Source organism: Coenobita brevimanus, chromosome 91 (assembly GCF_032717465.1).
Source record: "Coenobita brevimanus isolate Jiangsu-jjx chromosome 91, ASM3271746v2, whole genome shotgun sequence".
NCBI classification, from domain to species: domain Eukaryota; kingdom Metazoa; phylum Arthropoda; class Malacostraca; order Decapoda; family Coenobitidae; genus Coenobita; species Coenobita brevimanus.
Window position 1 is genome coordinate 2,646,057 of NC_137044.1, and position 22,400 is coordinate 2,668,456.

Genomic DNA, 22,400 nt, shown 5'->3' on the forward strand with positions numbered 1-22,400 from the left:
GAAGTGACATAATTAAATGTATTGTGCCGGTAATTGATGCAGAACCCAGGCATCCCGTTACGTTTGTTGGCTGTGACACGGGATGGCCGAAGGCTATTCAACATTAAACTACTGGCTAAGACAAGAGATGATTGGCTTTCAGCAGTTTTGTTACCTTAGTATCCAACATTCTGTGCACTTAATATGCCTCCCCCTATTGGATGGTGTGCCTGTGTTAAGGAAGTTGGTGGGTTGGGAGAATTTCATGGTGGGACACATAAGTAAAGCTGTGATCGGCTACACAGTGCCGGAATATACTGTACCGTACTGGATCTTCACCTTTTTTCAGTAGGCCTAGATCTTGTACAGTGCAGTTTCCAATATCTGAATTTCATATTTCCTAAAACACCAGTGACAGTATCTATATCAACAGGCTTCTATGGCTCACTGTAAGCTGAATCAAGCCGTCTAGTGTTAGCTCTATTAAATAGGGAAGGTACGCACATGAGAGTTAATACCTGCTATGAGAACTCTACTGTGCTGAGTTCACCATTCAGACACTTTTATTCAATTTAGTTAAGGCTTGACATAATTTGGAAGTTAATGAAGGCTATGTCTGACCCCATTTTTTCTAAATGTCTCCTAATTTATATGAAACCATCTGAAGATAGAAAGAATCACAGAACAGGAATGAGTATCTGCTCTTCGAACTCTTCATCGCAAAGTTCACCCTCCTGTTTCGAATCCTCTGAATCCCTGAACACGCTCGATCCTTTCATTTGCCCGGCTGAAGTGAATGAGGGGAGACACGCTGGTGGAGAATAAGGGTGAGTATATTCTTATTGTATTAATATCACATTTAATATGCTATTATTTGTGGTACTTTTTCATGCTTTGCTCCAGAATGTAATTTAGCGAAAGACGAATAGCCTACCATTTACTGAAGTTTTATGCGATGATAAGTATGTCGGCCATCTCAGTATGCACTTTTTTTTTCTTCTTTTTTTTTCAGATAGTTCTATTTTATTGTTTTCCTTTTAGTTTGCTTTACATTTCACTTGACTTATTTAGTTAAGGATAGGTTTTATATACTGAATCCATTGGATCCGGTGACGCATATATGAGCTCACTCGTGATATCTAGACGATTTATTTAACTAGGGAATGATGTGTGACGGTATCAGTAATAGTAGTTGGAACCTCACTCATCGGAATATGAACCCAGTGGACTGCAGGCTGATGTTACCCCTCTTCTACAGCCTATCATATCTTTCCGGAGAATAGGGAGAGAAATGAGAGAAGTATGTATCAGCGGACCACCTGGGGAGGCGGGAGAGAGGGGAGAATACTTCCCTAGTAGCCTATCCCTGCTTGTCGCACTAGGCAGCTAAAAGGGGTCTTTTTGTCTTCAGTCTTTCTTTTCATACTACCCTCTTCTTATCCATCCTACCTCCCTTCTTGATGTTTCCATGTTTATTCCTGCTTTTATTTCCTTTTGCATCAGATTTGAAGTTTGGTTTCACTGCATGAATAGTTCAAGGCCCACCCACCGACGTCGACCGTTCCTCCCTTCCTATGTTTCTACCAACTGACCAATCAAGCTACGTCCAGACGGTTGTTCAGGCTGTGCAGAGGATAACGGAGGCCCTTTTTCGTATTTTAATCTTGCTTCGTTCAAATGACTTTCTATAGCCTAGAAGAAGAAATCAGACTGCGAAGAAGTTAATATAGACTTTCTAATCCTGTCACTAGAAAATTGTATCTCCAAAGCACAGTAAAATCGTTTTGAAGACATATTCTTTTAAACCTCTTCATCCTCACCTGGTAAGGTAGAGGCCACAAGAATAAAATAAAAGACTGTAAAATGTTATGTTCTCAGAGTGCATAGGACTAGTGTTGCTTCCGTTTTACTATTATTTGTTGTACCTGATTTTTTTTTTTTTTTTTTTATGCCGGCCGGAGAAATATTGTCAGACATTTTCTTTTACTTACGTTTCATATGATGCTTCACAGTTTCTTATGACATGTCAGGCGACTGTCTGTTTCTGCAACCACCAGACGATAATTTCAACTTTGGAGAGGATTTTCGCTACTGGAGGTCTCCTCTGGGTTAAATAAAATCGTCTGGTGGTGGCAATAATGAAATTAGAAAAGTACGTCATCAGGCTTAGGGAGTTAATTTGTACCCAGGTTCAAATTCCGGCTGGGGCAGGGCCCAGTTTGATTTGAATTTCAGGCTTTACTGATCTACCAGAAGACCCGCCGACATGTAAAAATACTCCCGCTAATACCAATACACCAGTCCTGTATGAGACATTCTCAGTGGCGTCATCAAGGGGGGACTAGGGGGGGGGGCTTAGCCCCCCAAATCAAGGACTCAGCCCCCCCAAAATTGCAGCCTCCCAAAATAATAATAATAAAAAATCACCAGCTTACATAGTATGCTTGCAGCTCGGCATTGGCCCACCTAGCTTTCCCCCAACCCCCTACCGCCAATCCACTTTTATTCGTGCATCCATATTAGTTTAATACAATATTATTTATAGCTATATAATGTGATAAGTTATTCACAATTTACATAAACCTATGACTCAAATCATAATAGTTATAATTTATTAGTTTCCCATATACTTTTTCCAAGCTTGGTTTTCTTTGAAATATATTTATTGCACAAAGAATGCAAGATTGTATTAAATTTATCAAACTTATTATATATTTACAATATATAATATGGTATATATTAATCACGGAGCTTTAAAATTGGATTATGCAGTCTAAAATATCTGATCTCTGCAATTTTTCACAAATTAGAATGTTCAGAGCATCGAAACTCGGAATGTTTGTTTACACTGAGAAGTGTCTGTGAACTGTGGTTAAATCCTGTGTTGTTTTCGGCTTTATTTGAATGTATTGGTTTCAGTGGCTGTATAGACGTTATTACGTTCCGGCATATTGCTAGCCACTTCACTTTACCTGTTCATTTTTGTTTTTACGGATATGAGATCTAGCCTATACTTTATACAAAGAGTCGGCAGTACTTGGTTCAGTCGACACTCGACTGTCAGATCTGAATGTCATTTCCCTTTTATAGGCTATTCTACAATAATACATTTGCGGATGTCAGCCATCAGCCACTCAGGTGATGAAAAGGTCATCTAAAAATCCTCAGGGATAGGGTGACATAAGGAAATTCTTTCGCACCTGCACCTCCAAAGATGACTCAGATGAGTGCCAAGAAGTGGCTGTTATTGGGAATGAGGTGCCAGAAGCAACCCTAGATAACCCCAAAGCTGAACCCATTCAGACATGTAAGTAGCCCTATATAAAACTTTTTCAATACCTTACCTACCACTGTTATACTTGGTGGTCTCAAACTAAACGTTAAAGAATCTCCCCCAGTTCCTCGTCAATCCCGTGCTTGCTGGAAGTTTGGACACCCCCTGAAATTTTGCAGATCCACTCCTATGTGCCGCCTTTGTTCATCTTGAGATCATAAGGCTGATGAATGCCCCTCGGATCATCACTGCTGTCCTAATTGTAGAGGTGACCATACCGCTACTGATCGTCGTTGCCGTGAAGCACGACATCAAGGCTATACAGATGCTACTGCCACAGCCTATCGTCTCTATTCTTCTGTTGCAACTTCAGATGTCTTTGTCATTTTTTCGTCCTCTCCCTCGTTTTCTGTACAGCCTTCTTGTTCTCTTCCAGCGGCCCAACCTTTGTTCGTTTCTCTCTCAACCACCTCTTGCTCTTCTTCGTCCACCCCTATTCCGTTATCAAATTCCTTTTCAGTTATCGGTTCCTCTACTTCCACCTCTCTTTCCTCTACCCCACCTACGTCGTCATCTACTTCCGCGCCCGTGTCACATCCTTCCCGTTCTGGGTCACGCCCCTCCCACCCTGCCATTCCCCTTCAGTCGGTCAAGAAACGTAAAGCCCATCGTGGGTCGCGTCCTGTTCCCCAAAAGCGCTGCATGCCTCCTCTCTTCTCCAGATCTGACTTCCGTCCACTTCGTCATGCATCTTCGGGTGACAGTTCTCCCGAGACTATCCAGAAAGTTACACGGTTTCTTCAGGATACTTCTTCACCATCGTTAGTTCCAACCACTGCTGCAACCGTCCCCATTTCCACTTCTACAATTACCGTTTCTGCCGATGTTCACTCCCCTCCTCTCACTCTTCCTTCCACTCCTCCTCCCCCTGAGGCTGCAGCCTCTACATTCTCAACTTCATCCGTAATCTCTCCGTTACCTCCACCTTTCTCTTCTTCCCCCACCTCAACTTCAAGTGAGCCTATCGTCAAATCCCTTTTAGACCTTCCTTTGCCTCCAGGGGAAGAAACCCCCTTCCCTCGCCGCCGTTCTTCTTTGCCCGAGTCATGCCCTTCCAGCACTCAGTTCTCCAGTGGTTCTCGATACCCACTATCCTTACTCAAAGGTAGCCTCTTCAGCAACAAACATAATCCAGTAGAAAGTCTTTATGCGGAGTCAGGTTATTCTTCGCTTTATAGACGTCGCGCATTACTTTCTCTTCGCTATTTCTCGAGACAACATCAGTTTCAGTCTTCTTCGGTGCTGAAAATACATTCGTTTATTTTCCTCCTGTACCATAATTTCCCTTATTTTCCTCCTTTACCATAATATCCCTTATTTTCCTCCTTTACCATAATTTCCCTTATTTTCATCCTTTACCATAATTTCCCTTATTTTCCTCCTTTACCATAATTTTCATCCTTTACCATATTTTCACTCCGTGATGCGACTTAGTGCCATATGGTCCTTGTTACCTGGTGCTACCTTTTCATTTCATTTAATTTCAATAATATAAACGTGTGTGTTTATATCCGGCTTAACTTCGTACTGTACCTTTCCTACAACAGTTGGCATCGTTCCACGATAATTGCTCTGCTCCCGTCAGTCACATTTACTTTTGTACAAAGGTTAAATGACAGACTTTATTTCTTTAATAAAACTTCACTCACCTAGATTTTCCGGCACATTCCCTACAAACAGTTCCTTAATCATTATACTTTCGCATTTCTGCATATGAATTACAAATTAACTGTTTGCAATGGCCCAGTGGGTGACAGTGATTGAAACTGTCCAATCTATGGTTTACCAGACAATGTTCACCACGAGAGGAATGCCGTCATGTGGTGGCACCAATATGATTTGGCGCTCAACTGCCTAGTTATAAAAAAAAAAAAAAAGAAAAAAGAAGTCCCTCAACTACTTCCCCATCCCTTGAAAGGACGATGGTGGACGGCAAGAAGGCAACTTAAAGCGATGGCCTAACATTTCAGATGCGCCTATGGTTACAACTACTACTCTATTAACATTATTGTGGAGCCCAGCTAAACTAATTTAAATTATTGAGGATCCAGTCGAGGTATCTGGTGACTCTGGTGTTGACGCCAGGGAAGTCTGGATGTCCACACCCGGCTCCGAAAGCCACTATGCCCACCACATAGTACCTCCCGTCAGGGCCGAGGAAGTTGAGAGGACCGCCGCTGTCACCCTGGTGCGAAAACATAAGAACTGGTAAAATCTTGTAAATATAGCCCGGTTTCTGTATGGACAGGTGTGTGTGTGTGTGTGTGTGTGTGTGTGTGTGTGTGTGTGTGTGTGTGTGTGTGTGTGTGTGTGAGCGTGCTTGCGTGCGTGCTGTAAGTGTTTCTAATATTAACTGGAACATTATTATCAGAAAGAAGTGAATTTTTGATGCCGCGGCTCAAGGGCTATTTCAGTTAATTACTCACATCGTTCTTAATATATGAACAGGGTGACCCATATATAACGCTCCCCATCCACTCCGTCGGGCGATTTATCGTGTGATGTGGGGACGGCTCAGTAAACTATATTAACCAGTGTCTGATTACATCGTTTATTCATTTTCTTCTCTTACTGCCACATCCGCGCCCACACGAGTAGAGCGAGCAGTTTCTACAACACACTGGATGCCAAGGGAAGTTGCTAGTGGAGTGCTATTTGCTGGCCACCCTGTATGTGTTTCTCTGTGTATAAGTTAAAGTGAAGTAAAAACCCTACATAACACTGAGGCAGGACAACTTCCACCACTGTGGAGTGTGTATCACCTGCTGGTCTATTTTAAGCACTGCACTTATTTTTGTGGTATGTAGGCCTACGGCTAGTTCATAACATTATTTTTGTGGTATGTACGGCTAGTTCATAACATTATTTTTGTGGTATGTACGGCTAGTTCATAACATTATTTTTGTGGTATGTACGGCTACTTCATAACATTATTTTTGTGGTATGTACGGCTAGTTCATAACATTATTTTTGTGGCATGTACGGCTAATTCATAACATTATTTTTGTGGTATGTACGGCTAGTTCATAACATTATTTTTGTGGTATGTACGGCTAGTTCATAACATTATTTTTGTGGTATGTACGGCTAGTTCATAACATTTGGTTGTCACTTAGTTCGTTCACCTTAACTAGGCCCGAATTATCATTATGTAGCTTATTTCACATGGCTCGCTGGCAAAAAAAAAAATAATAATAATAATAATAATCTACATGCTTCCTATTGCACTTCTTTGTGACTAGCATCATGTTCTAGTGGCAATCTCTCGCTACATCTCGGCCCTCAGTATTTTAGGCCAAAATAAAGTTACAGTATCGCTCAGGATCAAGTCATGCATCACGGATTCACAACGATTGCGCTGCTCCATGAGTAACAACGATAATGACTGAAGGTGACTAGTGTATGTTTTCAAGGTTGAGGTAAAACTAGTCAGAAGTTCTGTGTCAGAAGACCCCAGGAATATGCAGTTCCATGAAATGAATCACGAAAAGCTGAATAAAGAGGTGACAATTTGCAACAAATTCGTCCATTACGCTAGATACATGCCACTAGACCACTATCTAGAAAAATAAAACTTATACAAGTCAACAGTCGCCAGTTCTAAAATGAAAACACTAGATACACGGCATGAATTAGAAATTAACAAAATATTGAGAGAATTCTCTTCATTAATTCATTTTATGGTAAGGACTTTTGTTCTTTTAAAACTTACTTTGCAAGCATCCCGGCCACCTGTACCAGCACACAGATATCGCTCGTCGATAACTACTTTTGTTTGGAGTGCTTGGTAACGCGAGTTGCAGTCGTTTCTGTCCACAATCTGCACGCCGGTTTCCCGAGGCACAGTGGTAAAGTTACCCTCCCCTGTAAAGTAGGTAGAAGCAAGTCCTTCGATTAGGCTAGTAATGCTAACTGATATTATCATACCTATTTCTGACAAGTTTTTTCTTCCGTTAAACAAGCATTATCAAGTAACAGACAAAACAATTCTGTGACAAAAACTCATAAGGCAATTGCTCACAATTTTAACAGAAAAGATGACAAATATTCACTATATTATAAAAGGGACAAATGTTCACAACTTTGCATCCTTTGGTCTTCATCATCGCGCTCTTCAACCGCAAGCTTGTCATTCATTGACACTAACCTTGTCATTGACCCCATCCTTTTCAATCTTGGGCCCTAACCTTAACATTCATTCGGTACTTAACTTTTGTATCTTTCACAGGAGCAATGACGGATAGTACATAAACCAGTGCTAACGAGGTCTAACCCAGCAGTGACAGCCCCATCCATCGGTCTTAATCTCGGCAAACTTTGGCCTTAAGTGTGTTTTGGTGGACTGGTAGAAGCTTCACTGCCTAGTCAAACAATCCCCCTACTGCTGCCAGGAAAAGAGCTGTGGGCATTTGTCTTAAAAGCAATTGACTGTAAGCCCTGACAAACATTTTCACAGAACCATCTCATGCCCTGACAATAATGGGGAGGGGGGGAGGAGGACAATTTCCGATGGTTAAGGTCAGGTCTGGTAAGGTCATTGGAATAGGAGTGAAAGAAAGCTAACAGGGAGGTACTTATATGAGAAGGGTGGGAGGAAGAGGTTTGTATGGCTGCACGCATACCGGGATATGCATTGTGCAACTTAGTCAAACATTTGTAAGCGGCACTAAAAACAGGCTTGATGCCAACATGAGATGACCAAGCCAGCCTCAATTCCATCAGCAGTAAGCCAGTGGCACATGCCAGTAAGGGTAGTCGGAACATTTAAGAACTATTAGTGAAAGCAGTCCCACCCCAAATCACTTGGACATGACGACACGCCATATCACTGGGGCATGCCTGCACACCATATCACTGGGCATGCCTGCACACCATATCACTGGGCATGCCTACCCACCATATCACTGGGGCATGCATACACGCCATATCACTGGGGCATGCCTGCACACCATATCACTGGGGCATGCCTGCACACCATATCACTGGGCATGCCTACCCACCATATCACTGGGGCATGCATACACGCCATATCACTGGGGCATGGTTACACACCATATCTGTATGTGTATAACACTCCTCTTTCACTCCACCCGGCGATTTGTCGTGCATGGTTGAGATGGCGTAGTTAGCGTTATCAATGTCTTCAATATCATTCGTTTCCTACTACCACTACCAAACCCACGCCCAGACCAGCAGACTGATCGTCCCTGCAAAACATAGGCTACCCCTGTTTTTACTTTCCCTTAACTACTTAGTGCCATGACGTCTTTACCATCACGTCTTTTCTCTGTTGCTGTTGCTATCATTAGACGATTCCAGTCAGTCATGTGGTGGTAGTAACAATAAAAATAAATGACAAGTGAACTGAAAGGGGTAAATAACAGCCAGTTTCATCATCTTTTTTAACATACGGAGAGTACTTAAGGATGGCGCTGTGATTTCAAAACACACTCATTCATGGCCTTTACAAATGGAGTACTTAGCATTCTATTACCTGCCTCAATATCATGATTCATAGCGTAGAATATATAAAAAGCTTAAGCCTTACCAAACCTTGTATTGCCCCAGCCAACAACTGCAAGCATCCTTCTTCGAAAGTCATTTTCTCGTTCATGGAAAGGAAGGCAGGCTGGCTGGATGAACTCTGTAGAACAAATAAACCATATTAGTGTAATGCTTTTTAACCCAGACTCTTACATATTACATCACATTTTTTTTTTTAACTAGGGACATTATAGTTATAGGCGCACGGGACATTTTACGAGAGATGCAGTAGAATACGCCATGGTGATATTTAGGTTGCCTTAGTATCAGCATAGGCAGTATACTGTACACTGTGTATACCTAGTATGTAGTGGTAGTTAGTGCACATATGGTCGGTTTCCTTTCATCTGCCCTAGCATCGATCCTCTAATTCGTCAATGCTAAGCGATGTGTTTCATGATATGATTTGTCTTTGCCAATTCCCAAATGTGAATTATGAGTTGACTTAACCACTTCCCTGTGATAACTAATCAATATTATTTTTGCCATCTCTAAACAGTTTCAAGGTCAGTAGCAGCTTTTCAGATTGGAGGCGATAGGTAGTGCCTTAATCAGCTTCCTCCACACAAGGGTTTCATAAAATCGATGGCTATAATCATCTGGAAGTGACAAAAATAAAGCATAAAGGACGTCGTTGGATTGCAGAGAGTTTTGCGAGTATGCTTGACTACATAACATGATTTTTCCATGATTTTCTCTTGACAAGCGCTTTCATGGACGTTGTTTAAGGCATTTAAGCTAGTAACACCTCTCATAAGATTCGTTTCCGATTTTTTGTGGATATATTTTAAGACCTGGTTGTGATGATCTGTCGCAATTAGATAGTTCTATTGACTAACAAGACCTTAGCTAGAATTTTTAAAAGATCGAGTGGGTAAACCTAATTTTGGATAGGCCCAAGGAGACTTCCTTAAGGAAGTTTAGGATATTTACCGAGATCTTGGGGTGACCAGGTATTTATCAGGGATTATTTCCTTGTCTGTCACGCTTTCATGTTTTTAGGATGGTGTTCTTCCAACAAAACAAAGCCTGCACATGATGGGCTTTGTCCCTACACATGTTCCATCGCCTGAAATTCACTTTCTCATCAACAAATTCTTCCTCGATCTCCCTCGTTTCCTTCCAAATTGACGGAAGATCCACAACCTTTTTGGTTCGTTCCTTGTTCACGCGCAAATGGTTCAGTGAGGTCCCACACTAATTATTTTCTTAAACTGGATCCACCACTGGTTAATATAATAAGATACCTGTGTCTGGACCTGGTGTTTAGCGTGCAACATGTTCCCTGCACTTTGGTTCTGCCCAAGGTCGGGATACACCATAGTTTTTAATCACTGTCATCATGAACTCCTTTATATAATTTTTTAACCGTGACAAAATCTAATCTACTTTAATGAATCGACTACACACAAGTCGGATAGAGTCTCTACAGAATAACTGGGAATCTCAGAAATGTAAGGGAAACCAAAACCTAAAGAGATTTTGTTAATAAGATTAACAACTAGCAAATGGGCTGGAATCTGACATCACTTGGAAAGGAACTTCAAAAACGTAAACGAACTATCGGCCGAGTATGTACCTACTATACTCTTTCTTCATACTGAATGTGGGTCTCGACAAACGAGTAACTCCAGCTACTCACCCCCGAAGTTGACAGAGCCATCCAGGGTGATGATCAAGATGTCGTTCTCTTGGGTTTCTTGCTTGTATCCGCCATCAACTGTTTTGGCTATGGAGAAATCTTGACGGTTAGCATCGTAGGGCTTAGATATGTTGTGCTCCCCGAGTCGAACTACATATCTGTGTAGTAAAAATTTGACTTTATTTACACCTTCGTTGTGAGAAGCCTCACTTAAAAGTCGTCAGGTGTTGTTAGAGATAAAACGTAAATAAATAAACACACACACACACACACACACACACACACACACACACACACACACACACACACACACACACAAAGGAGAATTACTAGCACAGACTCTTGTAGGGAGCTACAAGAAGAATTAAATAAACTTCATGAATGGAGTAGTACATGGCAAATGGAATTCAATGTGGACAAGTGTCATGTAATCAAGTTTGGTAAAAGTGGAAAAAGACCTGATTGGGATTATAAGTTAGGAAATAAAACCCTATACACATCAGAAAGAGAGAAAGACCTAGGTGTGATTATCAATAACAGACTATCTCCGGCTGACCACATCAGCGAGAAGGTACGGAACATGTATACACTGCTTGCAAATATGAGAATAGCATTCACATACATAAATGAAGACATGCTAAAAAGGATAATAACATCATTCATTAGACCAACCCTGGAATATGCATCAGTAGTCTGGAGTCCTCATCTCAAAAAGCATATAGACAAGATTGAAAAAGTTCAAAGGGCCGCTACAAGATGGATACCAAGCTTAAGGGACCTAAGCTATGAAGAAAGACTAAATAAACTGAATCTACCAACACTACAGGAGAGAAGGAAAAGAGGTGACATGATAATGCTTTATAAGTGCATATCAGGGAAGGAGAAAATAGACATAAATGATTACTTAACATATGGAGAAGCATCAGCAAGAGGACACTGCAAAAAACTGCATAAAAAGAGAGGTGATAAAGACGTAAGGAAATTCAGTTTCCCAAACAGAGCAATTGATCAATGGAATGCACTACCGAATGAAATAGTGTGTGCCAAAACAATTCACAAATTTAAGGATATGTACGATAAATATGGTCTAAGACACGGGACAATACGAGCTTGACTCATTCCTGTAAAGATACAATTAGGTAAGAACAATTAGGTAAGGTAAGAACACACACATGGAAAGAAATGAAAAAAATATGTGACCTCAGACCTTGACGGACCAACTATTGATGACCTTAGACCAAACAAATGACTCTCTGTAGATGGCGACCTAAAATGTAAAAGCCATGGATAATTAAATACAAGAGAGAAGGAGAATGCACAGTACATATGTTTGATGATGCGAAAGTGCGTCTTTGGAACATCACTGGTCATACTGATCATTTAGAATATTATCCCTTTTCCCCAGCGCAATGCTTTGGGAGGCTAGTGTGCATTATACCAGTCCTTCCAGTAAAACCCTATAAGGAGCTGCAATGGCGGATGTTATAGTTTATTCGATCTTCTCTGAGAAGAGACAAGCCTTAAACTTTTGAAAGCTGGTAGCTGATTGGTTGTCCAAGTGCATTCATTATTAACGTCGCATTTAAAATTATTTTTATTATTTTGGTTACAATAACCGTTTGTCGATATGATTGCCCAAATAATACATTATATATAGTTATCTGCATAGATTAGTGTAAAAACGGGGCCTTACATAGTTTATAAGCTGGCTTAAATACGTATGAAATATTGAATTCTCAGGACAAACCAAAACATGTCCAGGTGAAGTTTTACTTGTACCTTGAGTTTTTCTCATGTTCTGGCAGAGTAAGGTAAATTATGTCATAACTGCTATAGTATGTAAAATCTAACGTAGCAAAACATCGAAATTTCAATGAAACATGGCATTCTCCGAATTTCGATGAATCGTAGACACGGGGACGGGGGAAGAGGTATAGGCCGCTCGTGGGATGTCCCACTTGCCTAAGCAGACGAACATTCAAATTTATTTGAGTGTTTTGCTGTCTCATCAGTATGCATTATGCTTTCTGCTTTCGCATCATCAGTAAGTTTTTTAACTTTTCACTTTCGAATATCTAGTTACAACTTACAATGCTGTGACAAGCGGGATGTATAAAAATGATGGTGACAAATAGCTTCTTCACTCGTGTCAGCCAGACATTTTTCAGTGGAATTCGGGTGATTTACTTGGTTAGAATTTACATAATGTCGCAGTAATGACAATTTAGCTTAATTTTTCCCGAACATGGGGGGCAAAAATGAAGGTACTCAAAAAACAACTTTACCTGGATGTGCTGTGACTTGTCCCAAGAATTTAAAATTTCACATGTAAATAGGTTATCTGATAAAGTTCGTAAGGCCCCGTTTTTTAATTTACCTATGGGAGAAACTATTAAATAATATTTTATTTGGATAGTCTTACCGTCAAATGGCTATTGTAATCCTTATAATAAAAATAATTTAAAATGAGTCATTTTTTTTGGCTGCCCTCGGACAGCCAATCAGCTGTCAGCTTTCTAAAGCTTAAGGATCGTCTCTTCTCAGAGATGATCGAATAAGCTATAGTGACAAATGCTAGGGAAGCATAATTTGCGAGGATGTGTTTTGTAGGTGAACCAGTAAATGTTAGGCAAATGCCACTCCAAGAAATTCGATGGGGGAGGGGGGAGCGAAAACCTGTGGGGTGAATGGAAAATGAGCAGGACAGGCTGCTACGATGGTGATGGTGGTGGGGCATGGCGGGAGAAGTACTGTGCACCTTATGAAGACAGGCATTAAAATGGGAGGAAGCTCTGCTGGTGTGAACATTTTAGTCACAGAGATGGTGGTGGGTGGTGAGGCAAGGCAGGTGACTGGCGTACTCCTTTGGTGGCACCTCTTACAGACTGGAGGCTAAGCTCAAAGCACCTGTCTCTCACTTTGATTACCACCTCAGATCGCTAGGCCATTAAAGGACCATCACACCAGTCCCAGACAAAATCCACAGCATGCATAAATTTACACTGTGCTATTACTGGCCAAGTGGTGACATGTGAATGTGTATTTGGGCCTGCGTATGAGACCACCTGTTGGGCGTACGAAAGCTGCAGGAAACGGGCTCTCAAATCTGTGTTCAAAGTCAACAGCAAAAATATGTTAGTTCATTAGGTTAGATTTATGCCTATCTATAGCAGAACGTATGGTAAGACAAATAACAGTGTGGATCAAGATCTAAGGTTGGGCGGTTCTGTGACCAACACCTTCCATACCAAATACTGAAATATGTATGAACTTACGGAGCTTCCTGGGGTTGTGTGAAGCACTGGGCTGCGGTGAGGACGTGACGGCGGGTGATCAGGGTGCCACCGCAAAGTAATTTAAAGCCACTGCCAGTTCTTAGGCCAATCGCTGCAAGCCACGGCCACCGACCCTTCTGTTCATATAATAGCATACACATCCAGGGTCAATAATAATATTTACGAGGTAGAACTAAACTCTCTCTCTCTCTCTCTCTCTCTCTCTCTCTCTATGTATGTGTGCATTATATATATATATATATATATATATATATATATATATATATATATATATATATATATATATATATATATATATATACACACACACACACATACATATGTATATATATACTTTCATTCTTTCCTCTTTCTTCTACCTACGGGTGACTTTACACTCCCTCTTCTGTCTTTCTTTCCTTCATTCTTTCTTTAGCCTATGGGTGACTCTACACTGAGTGGCAAGGCAAATGGTTTCCTGTACACCAGGAAACCATTTATTACTCTGGGTGGTAATCACATAACCAAATTGTGGCGCCTTGTGGGTTAGTGGGTAATTAAGGTGCCCCAATCGGATTGAGCCTGTGAAGGTTTATATCCAAGGGGTGGTTGGAGTTTACTGCTCATGTAATGCCACTCAGGGATGAGTGAGGCTGGTCACTCTCATCTTAAATGTCAGGACCAACTTGCCTATCCCCAGGTTCCTACGCTCCTCATAGGGCGACGTAGGATTGGATGATGGATATATATATATATATATATATATATATATATATATATATATATATATTATACCGTACTGATATTTCCATCCAAAGTCTGCGTAAAATATATCATTTAACCTTACCTGGAAAAGTATTTATCCAAAGGGATAAGGACTTAGGAGTTATAATACTATGAACCATAGTAGACCCTAGTGGCAAAGATAAAAGTAAGGAATATGAAGCATTACTTGACTAACCATTTCCCACTAGACAACATACGTACATGAACAGGGAGAATAAACAAAATAACCAAAATGTTGAAGACGTACCCGTGATAGTCAGTACACAGGTGGATGTTACTATGTGTGGTTAAGAGCCCATATGCGACAGAGGCATATGACAATGAATACTTGTGGGGCAAGATACCAGACCCCATATTGCAAGTTGAATGAAGTATATCTGTTTATTGTCATTATACCTCATATTTACTATATTTTCCATTCTACCGGATTAGATAGGGGCATTTGGCCGGCGTCGTCCAACTCAGGACCCATATTCACAGAAAAACTGACGATCTGTTCCTTCTAAGAACTTGAATTTTATTATCAAAGAGCAATAGAAGCCGTGGGACGATTCGCGCTGTATCTTCCTTAGTCTTTCTCCACAACACAAACATAACCTATGATTATATACCTCTTGCAACTTTTTTCTAAGGAGCAAGAGAAATGGGAACGCTTCACTTTCCTTTCCTTGTCCTTCCTGGAAAAAGAATAACGTAATTATGAAAGGCGCTAATCATACGTTTATTAATGTATCTGGACTCCTTGTGTACTTTTCCAATTTTTTTCGTCACTGGGCCCATTGTCAGTTGATCATCTACCGAACCACACCTGGGACGAGACTCACCAAACATAGGATCATTTATGTCGCTCCGATTTTGTTTGTGCAGGAAGACGACGTGACGAATTATTCCGCGCTGTCCTCTGTCCCAAATCTTAGCTAAGACAGGATATTGAGAATAATTTTGCTAGTGAACTATGGTCTGGCTCTAAAATTTATCTTGTCCTTTGACATGTACAAACTCTGTCACACGAATAAAATCGTTTGATGTTTAACTAAGGAAAACCCTTGTATGTCCAAGCTAGAATTTCTATCGTATGAGTAGAATCATTTGATTGTTTTAAGATAAATATGAATTAAATAAAATCTGAAAGTCGGCAAAATAAACATATTCTTCCAAAGTTAAATAAAAGGAAGTGGAAGCCAAAATCTTGATACGTTCATTACGAGATGCCTGAACACGAGATGCCTGGGCAGTGGAAAAGACAGCCTGATAAAGTTACTTCCAGAATTGACCAGCTGCATTCTGTACATGAAAGCAGAACACCGGTTCACACTTGCGTCAGAGTTCTAGTTAAAAGGGGGTTAGTGTGCATACGAGTAGATAAGCGGGTCCTGCATGTATGTTGTAATAGATAAGGGACGCAAGAAGAATGTTCAAAAGAGCGGCGGCTACAGCAGAGCCAGAAGAGAGGCTCACACTGAGGCAAAGGAGAAAGGATGAAATAAGTCAGTGAATAGATGGGAGTTGATAAGATGAAACACCTTTGGCTCCATCCTATTGAATGATTGAATGATGCTGCATATGACGTGTACCCAATGCATGAGAGCTGGATATTCACACCACACAGGCAAATAAGGACCTTTAGTGGAGTCAGCAAATGAGTAGGGTTAAAGATAGCACGAAGTTGGTTTAGTTGGTTTAGTACATCTAACCTCAGCAAATCTAATTTTTGCTGGGAAAGTAGCCTAATGTGACTTGTCCAAGATAGCTCACAAGAGACAGACCTCAAGGATACCGAGAGAAGATGGAAGACTGGCCTGTTTGGATAATCATGTAGAGATTGTGGCGAGTTTAAAGGCAAATGAATCCAGTTTCTGAGGTATTCAGAACAAGACATCTTTCGCCTGAGCCGGAAATAATAGAAGAGTATGAAGTCAGGAATGTCAAAGCTTACTTCCCTGAATGCTGTGGCGACTTTTGTAACGGACGCTGTGAGACGGGGATGGAAAATGCAGGCTGGAATCCCTCTTTCATTAGAATTAAGGATTAGAAACTATCTTTATTTACCCCCTCATAGACAAAACAACTCTAGCATTTTATTCCAGTTAATGACAAGGTATTTTTTTTAATCTGAGTAAGTCATGGGAATGTATGAATAAATACTATCACCGTTAACCCTCTTATGATCAGAACAAGTTTTCTCTTCTATTGCAGCTAACGCCAGACGACATCATTCATCGGAGACTAATTCACAAGATCCTGAGCTGATACTGTAGCCATCAGTCCTCTCATGGTCAGGATAGCTAACAGTGAGTCACAGATGCCTGAGTGTTAATACGATCACCATTAACCTAGTTTATTTTATTTATCTGAGAGTGAGTCACAGGAGCCTGGGAAGTACTCACCTTAATCTCAATGCCTCCAGAGATCCTGCGTACCCTTGAGTGGGGCCCCCTCCTGCCCGGTTGTCCAGGGATCCCACACTCCTCCGGTATGATGCTGGCAGATGTGGTTTCAGTGGGAGGGGGTTGTGTTGGGACTGGAGGTGGGGTTTGAGCTCGTATGCTGGTTCTGTCATCAGGGAACAAAACTGGAACTGGCGGGAAAAAACAGGGAGGGGGGGGGGGGATGAGTTTATGAAATTTCCTAAAACCTTTTCCTCAGCGATTTTCTTTTAATTATTATTATTTCACCTCACTATTCTTTTATATGTTATCATTTTGCTATTGACAGTTGCTGATGGGGACGCCTTCACGTCATGGCACATTTATGAACAAATGATTCAGCTGCCTGGTCAAACAAATGTCCCTCAGTTCCTTCCCTGTTCCCCAAAAGGAAGATGGTGGACTGAAGTACAAAGGTAACTTAGGCCTGCAGTCCACTATACTCACATTCAGATAAGCTTAGTGTTCCAACTACTATTACTACTACTACCTGTTACTATTACTACTACTGCTTTGCATGGATTAAAATAAATACTATAGCGGTTGTGAGATGTAGGTTGTGATAGAAAGGTTATGAGTTGCAGGTTATGATAGGATGATAGTGAGGTGTAGGTTGTGATAGGATGGTTTGAGTTGTAGGCTGTGACATGATATCTGTGACTTGCAGGCTGTGAGGAAGGCTGTGAGTTGCAGGTGTGATAGTATGGTTACGAGTTGCGGGGTGTGATAGGTATGTGTTGCAGAGTGTGATAGGGAGGTTATGAGTTGCAAGTTGTAGCCTATAATGGTGGAAAACTGGTGGCGGTCGTTTTTATATTAAAATGATCGTAAAGTTTGGATTTCACTGCTTTCACTACAGGCCTAGTTTCAAGTAAAAAAAAAAAAAATAGCTCTCAACCTTCAAATGATTATACAGTTTCTTGCTGAACATGTGTTAACGGAATATCATGCTTATATTTCATGTATTCTAGTCACAATTAAAGTTTTCAGTAAACCTGTGACAAGACTTGAGTATAGAGGACAATTATACCTATTTTGTGTACGGTATACGTATGTATTTTTTCTGTATTATTACTGGCGTTCTTCTCACCTTGAGCAGTCACCCATGTCTGAAGTAACAAAACTGAACACAGCCACTTCATTGTACCTGTACAAAAAAAAAAAAAAGTTCATGATATTCACAAGTGCAAATGCATTATAATTTTACCGTGAAATCATATTCTGTTGTCCACTACGTTTGCAGTGGAAGGTAATGCACTCTTTTTTTTATGAGAGCATCTGACTTAGAAGAAGCTACAGTACCAGATAAAGCTCTGGGGAAGACTATATATATATATATATATATATATATATATATATATATATATATACATACAGAGAGAGAGAGAGAACAGTTCAATGGAAAAGGAGGCATTAAAAGCTTGATACGATCCTGTAAACGTGTAACAGGTAATATTTACGTCAGGTTAGAACGTACACACACACACACACACACACACACAACGCACTTTTGTTTTCCTAACTCCTGTATGTTTAATTCAGTTATAGGAAGAGCCTTGGCATTTTCATTCCACAAGATCTCTTTCATTTTATAGTCTTCCACTGTACGGGGGAGGGAGGGGGGGGAAGGGATCAAGAGGATAAACTCCCAGTACTCGAACATGAAATTATGATGGTTCTTTATCCAGGTAGGGCACGTGGTACAGCCAACCTTTATAAAATAATATACCTGCACACGCTGGAACCAAGGTGGGAAGAAGCTGGCCACTTCAACACAATGATTGACTCAGTAATAAATGCTTCCAACAAGCGATCATATTGTATGACAGATTATGTCTAGGAAAATAGAGTTAGTGGCTTGTTTTTAATCTCTTCACTACCATGACACGTCAGTCCTAATCTATGTGAAATAGTCTGGTATTAGCAAAATGGTGAAGATAACGTCAATTAAAGAAGAGGTTAATAAATAGTTTTCACCTCTCTCCCACCTTCCCCCAACCGGTCTGTGTGATCATGTCCATTTTTCTCCCCAGAAACACCCTGCGAACGGCCTGGATCCGCAGATAGTATTGTACAGTTTATAAGACGTCTCTGAGGTGAAAGAATCAACAGCCAGAAGATAGACTGGAAAAACTGAGGCGACAGATCGGGATTCCCACACCAGGACTGCCAGACACCACCAGTAGCCACCACCTACATACCTGCTTCCTGCCTGACTGCCACACACCTCACATTGTGTTCGTATGTACTCTGTCACTTATTCTTCTGCCGTATATCTTGTATCGGTGTGTACTCAGTCATTTAGGATATTCTTCTACTGTACACCTCTTTGTCTCTCTATGTAGGTTACTCTATCACTACTCTTCTGTACGCCTATACATAGGTGAGGCATACCTCACGTGTATTGCACTTCCTGGTATTTGTTCTACGTACTGTAATGTTTCTCTTATTTTATACATGGGTACAACACAGGTATGCACGGTGAACAATTGGGAAGGTGGGCTACCAGAATATACATAACTACACACACACACACACACACACACACACACACACACACACACACACACACACACACTCAAGCGTAGCTCATTTCCCGTATATCACAACTAGGTAAACACACACACACACACACACACACACACACACACACACATATATATATATATATATATATATATATATATATATATATATATATATATATATATATATATATATATATATATATATATATATATATATATATATATATATATATATATATATATATATATATATATATATATATATATATATATATATATATATATATATATATATATATATATATATATATATATATATATATATATATATATATATATATATATATATATATATATATATATATATATATATCTATATATATATATATATATATATGAAGATAACTAAAAAAAAAAGAAAAATTCCCATTTACTAACTCCCAGTACTATTACATCCAAGGACTGCGTCATATTTCCGAACCTTCCGACTTGCATCAAGCTACAGTACGGTATGTGACTATGCCAACCACTCAGAGATATACCCAACATGTACCTTATATAAGGACAGCTTTCCCTACTGTGTTTACAAACATATCCCGAGGCCACTTGTTTGTCAAGAACACAGCATCACAAGCGGCATTTATGGGCATGGAATACTTAATTATACCAAGAACTAAGACTTATAAACTTACCCCATCATTACAGTATATCAACTCCTCAAGCCAGATTAAACCTTCATTCCCTGTGCCAGAGTTTTTTATTCAGCTTAGGAGTGTACCTGGTAGTGAAGGGGTTAATGAAGGCTAGATGTAGCAGGAATAATTTTAAAAATGTCATCAGATTAAAGAGGTACACCGCTTCAATCCGATGACGCATTTTTAGACCCTGGGAGCGGCTCTGCCCGTCTGTCTCTTACTAACTATTTTCGGGTGGTAGATGTCTCTTTCCTGTGGACTTAAACGATTTTTAATGCAGCCACATCACATAACACACCACACTCCACACTACAAAAAGTCACTCTCCCTCACCACACCAAAGCCATTAACTGAAGGACCCTGAGGCTTCCACGTATTTTATACCTTCCTCGCTTTATTCTAGCTGCTTCCAGACGATATTATTCAGCTTAGGACAGACCACAAATACCCGTGACGCGGCAAACCTTGGGTGCATTTAGCTCCTCTAATTCGAAGTCCCTCAAACTGATTTAAATCGTCTAGTGGTGGCAATTATAAAGTAATTGAACTAAAGAGGTTGATTTTGTTCATAGGTTGTTCTAACTCTACAAGCATAGCCCTAAGTCATTCGTCAGTCCCTCCCCCCATGACCCAATATTCGACTTTATTCTTGTTATATATATATATATATATATATATATATATATATATATATATATATATATATATATATATAATCAGCTTAGGAATGCCTCTCGTGTTCGGGGCATTATGTGAAAGCCGATAACCCTTAAAAAAAATAATTTGAGCATAATCATATGTAGATAACAATAATAAAATGAAATGTCACTGGACTTGGGGTTAACAGCAAAAACAAAAGAACGATGGTCTGAGGGGATTAATAGCAAAAAATAAAATAACACCGGACTGAAGTGGTTAATAGCACAATAAAGTAAAATAACTGGACTGAAGGGATTAACAGGAAAAATGTCATTGAACTGAGAAGGTTCATGGCGAGAATGATGTAAAACAGCATCGGACTAATGAGGTTAATGAAGCACACTCTCACAAGTGGTTTTTTTAATGCGTTGCACTTACTAACCCCGTCAGTCGTGTGGCTTATTTCTCGTTAGATTCTTGGGGTCTTTCATGTTTTCGGCCGAGGGGGACTTTTCGAGCTGGAGAGGCTAGTGGAGCCTTCATTAACTTCACTGTTAGGGTGTTCTAACTAAAATCGTCTTATGGCAACCAGCTTTTTAAAAAGGCGACGTTAGGTTGAAGGGTTCATAGCTGGGAGTCTGTTCCAAGGCGTGATGCGTTGATTTGTAGCGACTGAATAACTCCAGTAGCATAATCGACGTTACGGCGAGTACTGTACGTGATGTAGGTTTTGGTTTGTTGTTAACAGATCGTTCACTTATTAAAATCAAAGAGCTCAGAGAACTGTGGAAATAATCATATCCTCATGCGGAAAGTACCATACAATGTATCCACAATCCTGCATGATTTACAGATTTTTTTTTTTTTTACTTGTAAACGACGTACCATACTAAGATATTACCAATTAACCTCTAAGAAAAAACTTTGCGTTACTCTTTCATATGAGGAAAAAGAAAATTTTAAGTACGTGAAGCAGTTTACATTTAATAATTTTGTTTTAATTCACGAGCGCTTGTTGGACGTCCAGTACATTTGCCGCTTTGGTTAAGTAACAAAAAATAAGGAGTACCGAGTAGGACAATCCAAGAGGCAGTTACACACACACCTTCCCACGTAAACACCACCTGCTACACTGAGTGAACTGAACTGTACCTAAACGCTGCCACACACCTCCTGCACATCATTACGGTGTTGTCACAACCGCTCTCCCCAAATCTGAGAAGAATCACCTCAGTGTTACCCACTTCTCATATTGATGTATAACTGATGTTTGTTATAATATTAAACACAATAATGATTCAGTGGAGAGAGAGAGAGAGAGAGAGAGAGAGAGAGAGAGAGAGAGAGAGAGAGAGAGAGAGAGAATATTGTGCCTGCAGTAAATGTTAGGTAACGTGTGAGGACTGCTGGGGAAATACGCTCTGATGTCATAAGTGGATTTTCCAACTTATGGAAAGGTCTTCCCAGCCTGTGTACTATCCTTTTGACTGTTCTCCTGTGTTTATCACTCTAGCGTTACCGATCATCTCTCTCCTTGAGGCGTAAGCCCCGA

The 22,400-nt window shown here is 40.3% G+C and overlaps 1 protein-coding gene across 1 annotated transcript; it reads right to left on the minus strand.

The window, feature by feature from the left end:
• Positions 1-4,962: 4,962 nt before the first annotated feature.
• Positions 4,963-21,971, minus strand: LOC145411837 (proclotting enzyme-like). Its single transcript, XM_080281796.1, has 8 exons — positions 21,954-21,971; positions 18,077-18,133; positions 16,948-17,138; positions 13,775-13,911; positions 10,500-10,657; positions 8,862-8,957; positions 7,026-7,177; positions 4,963-5,498 (listed from the first exon to the last, which is right to left on the minus strand). The coding sequence occupies exons 2-8, from the start codon at positions 18,126-18,128 to the stop codon at positions 5,340-5,342; spliced, it is 945 nt and encodes a 314-aa protein (XP_080137922.1). The 5' UTR covers positions 18,129-18,133; positions 21,954-21,971; the 3' UTR covers positions 4,963-5,339.
• Positions 21,972-22,400: the final 429 nt, after the last annotated feature.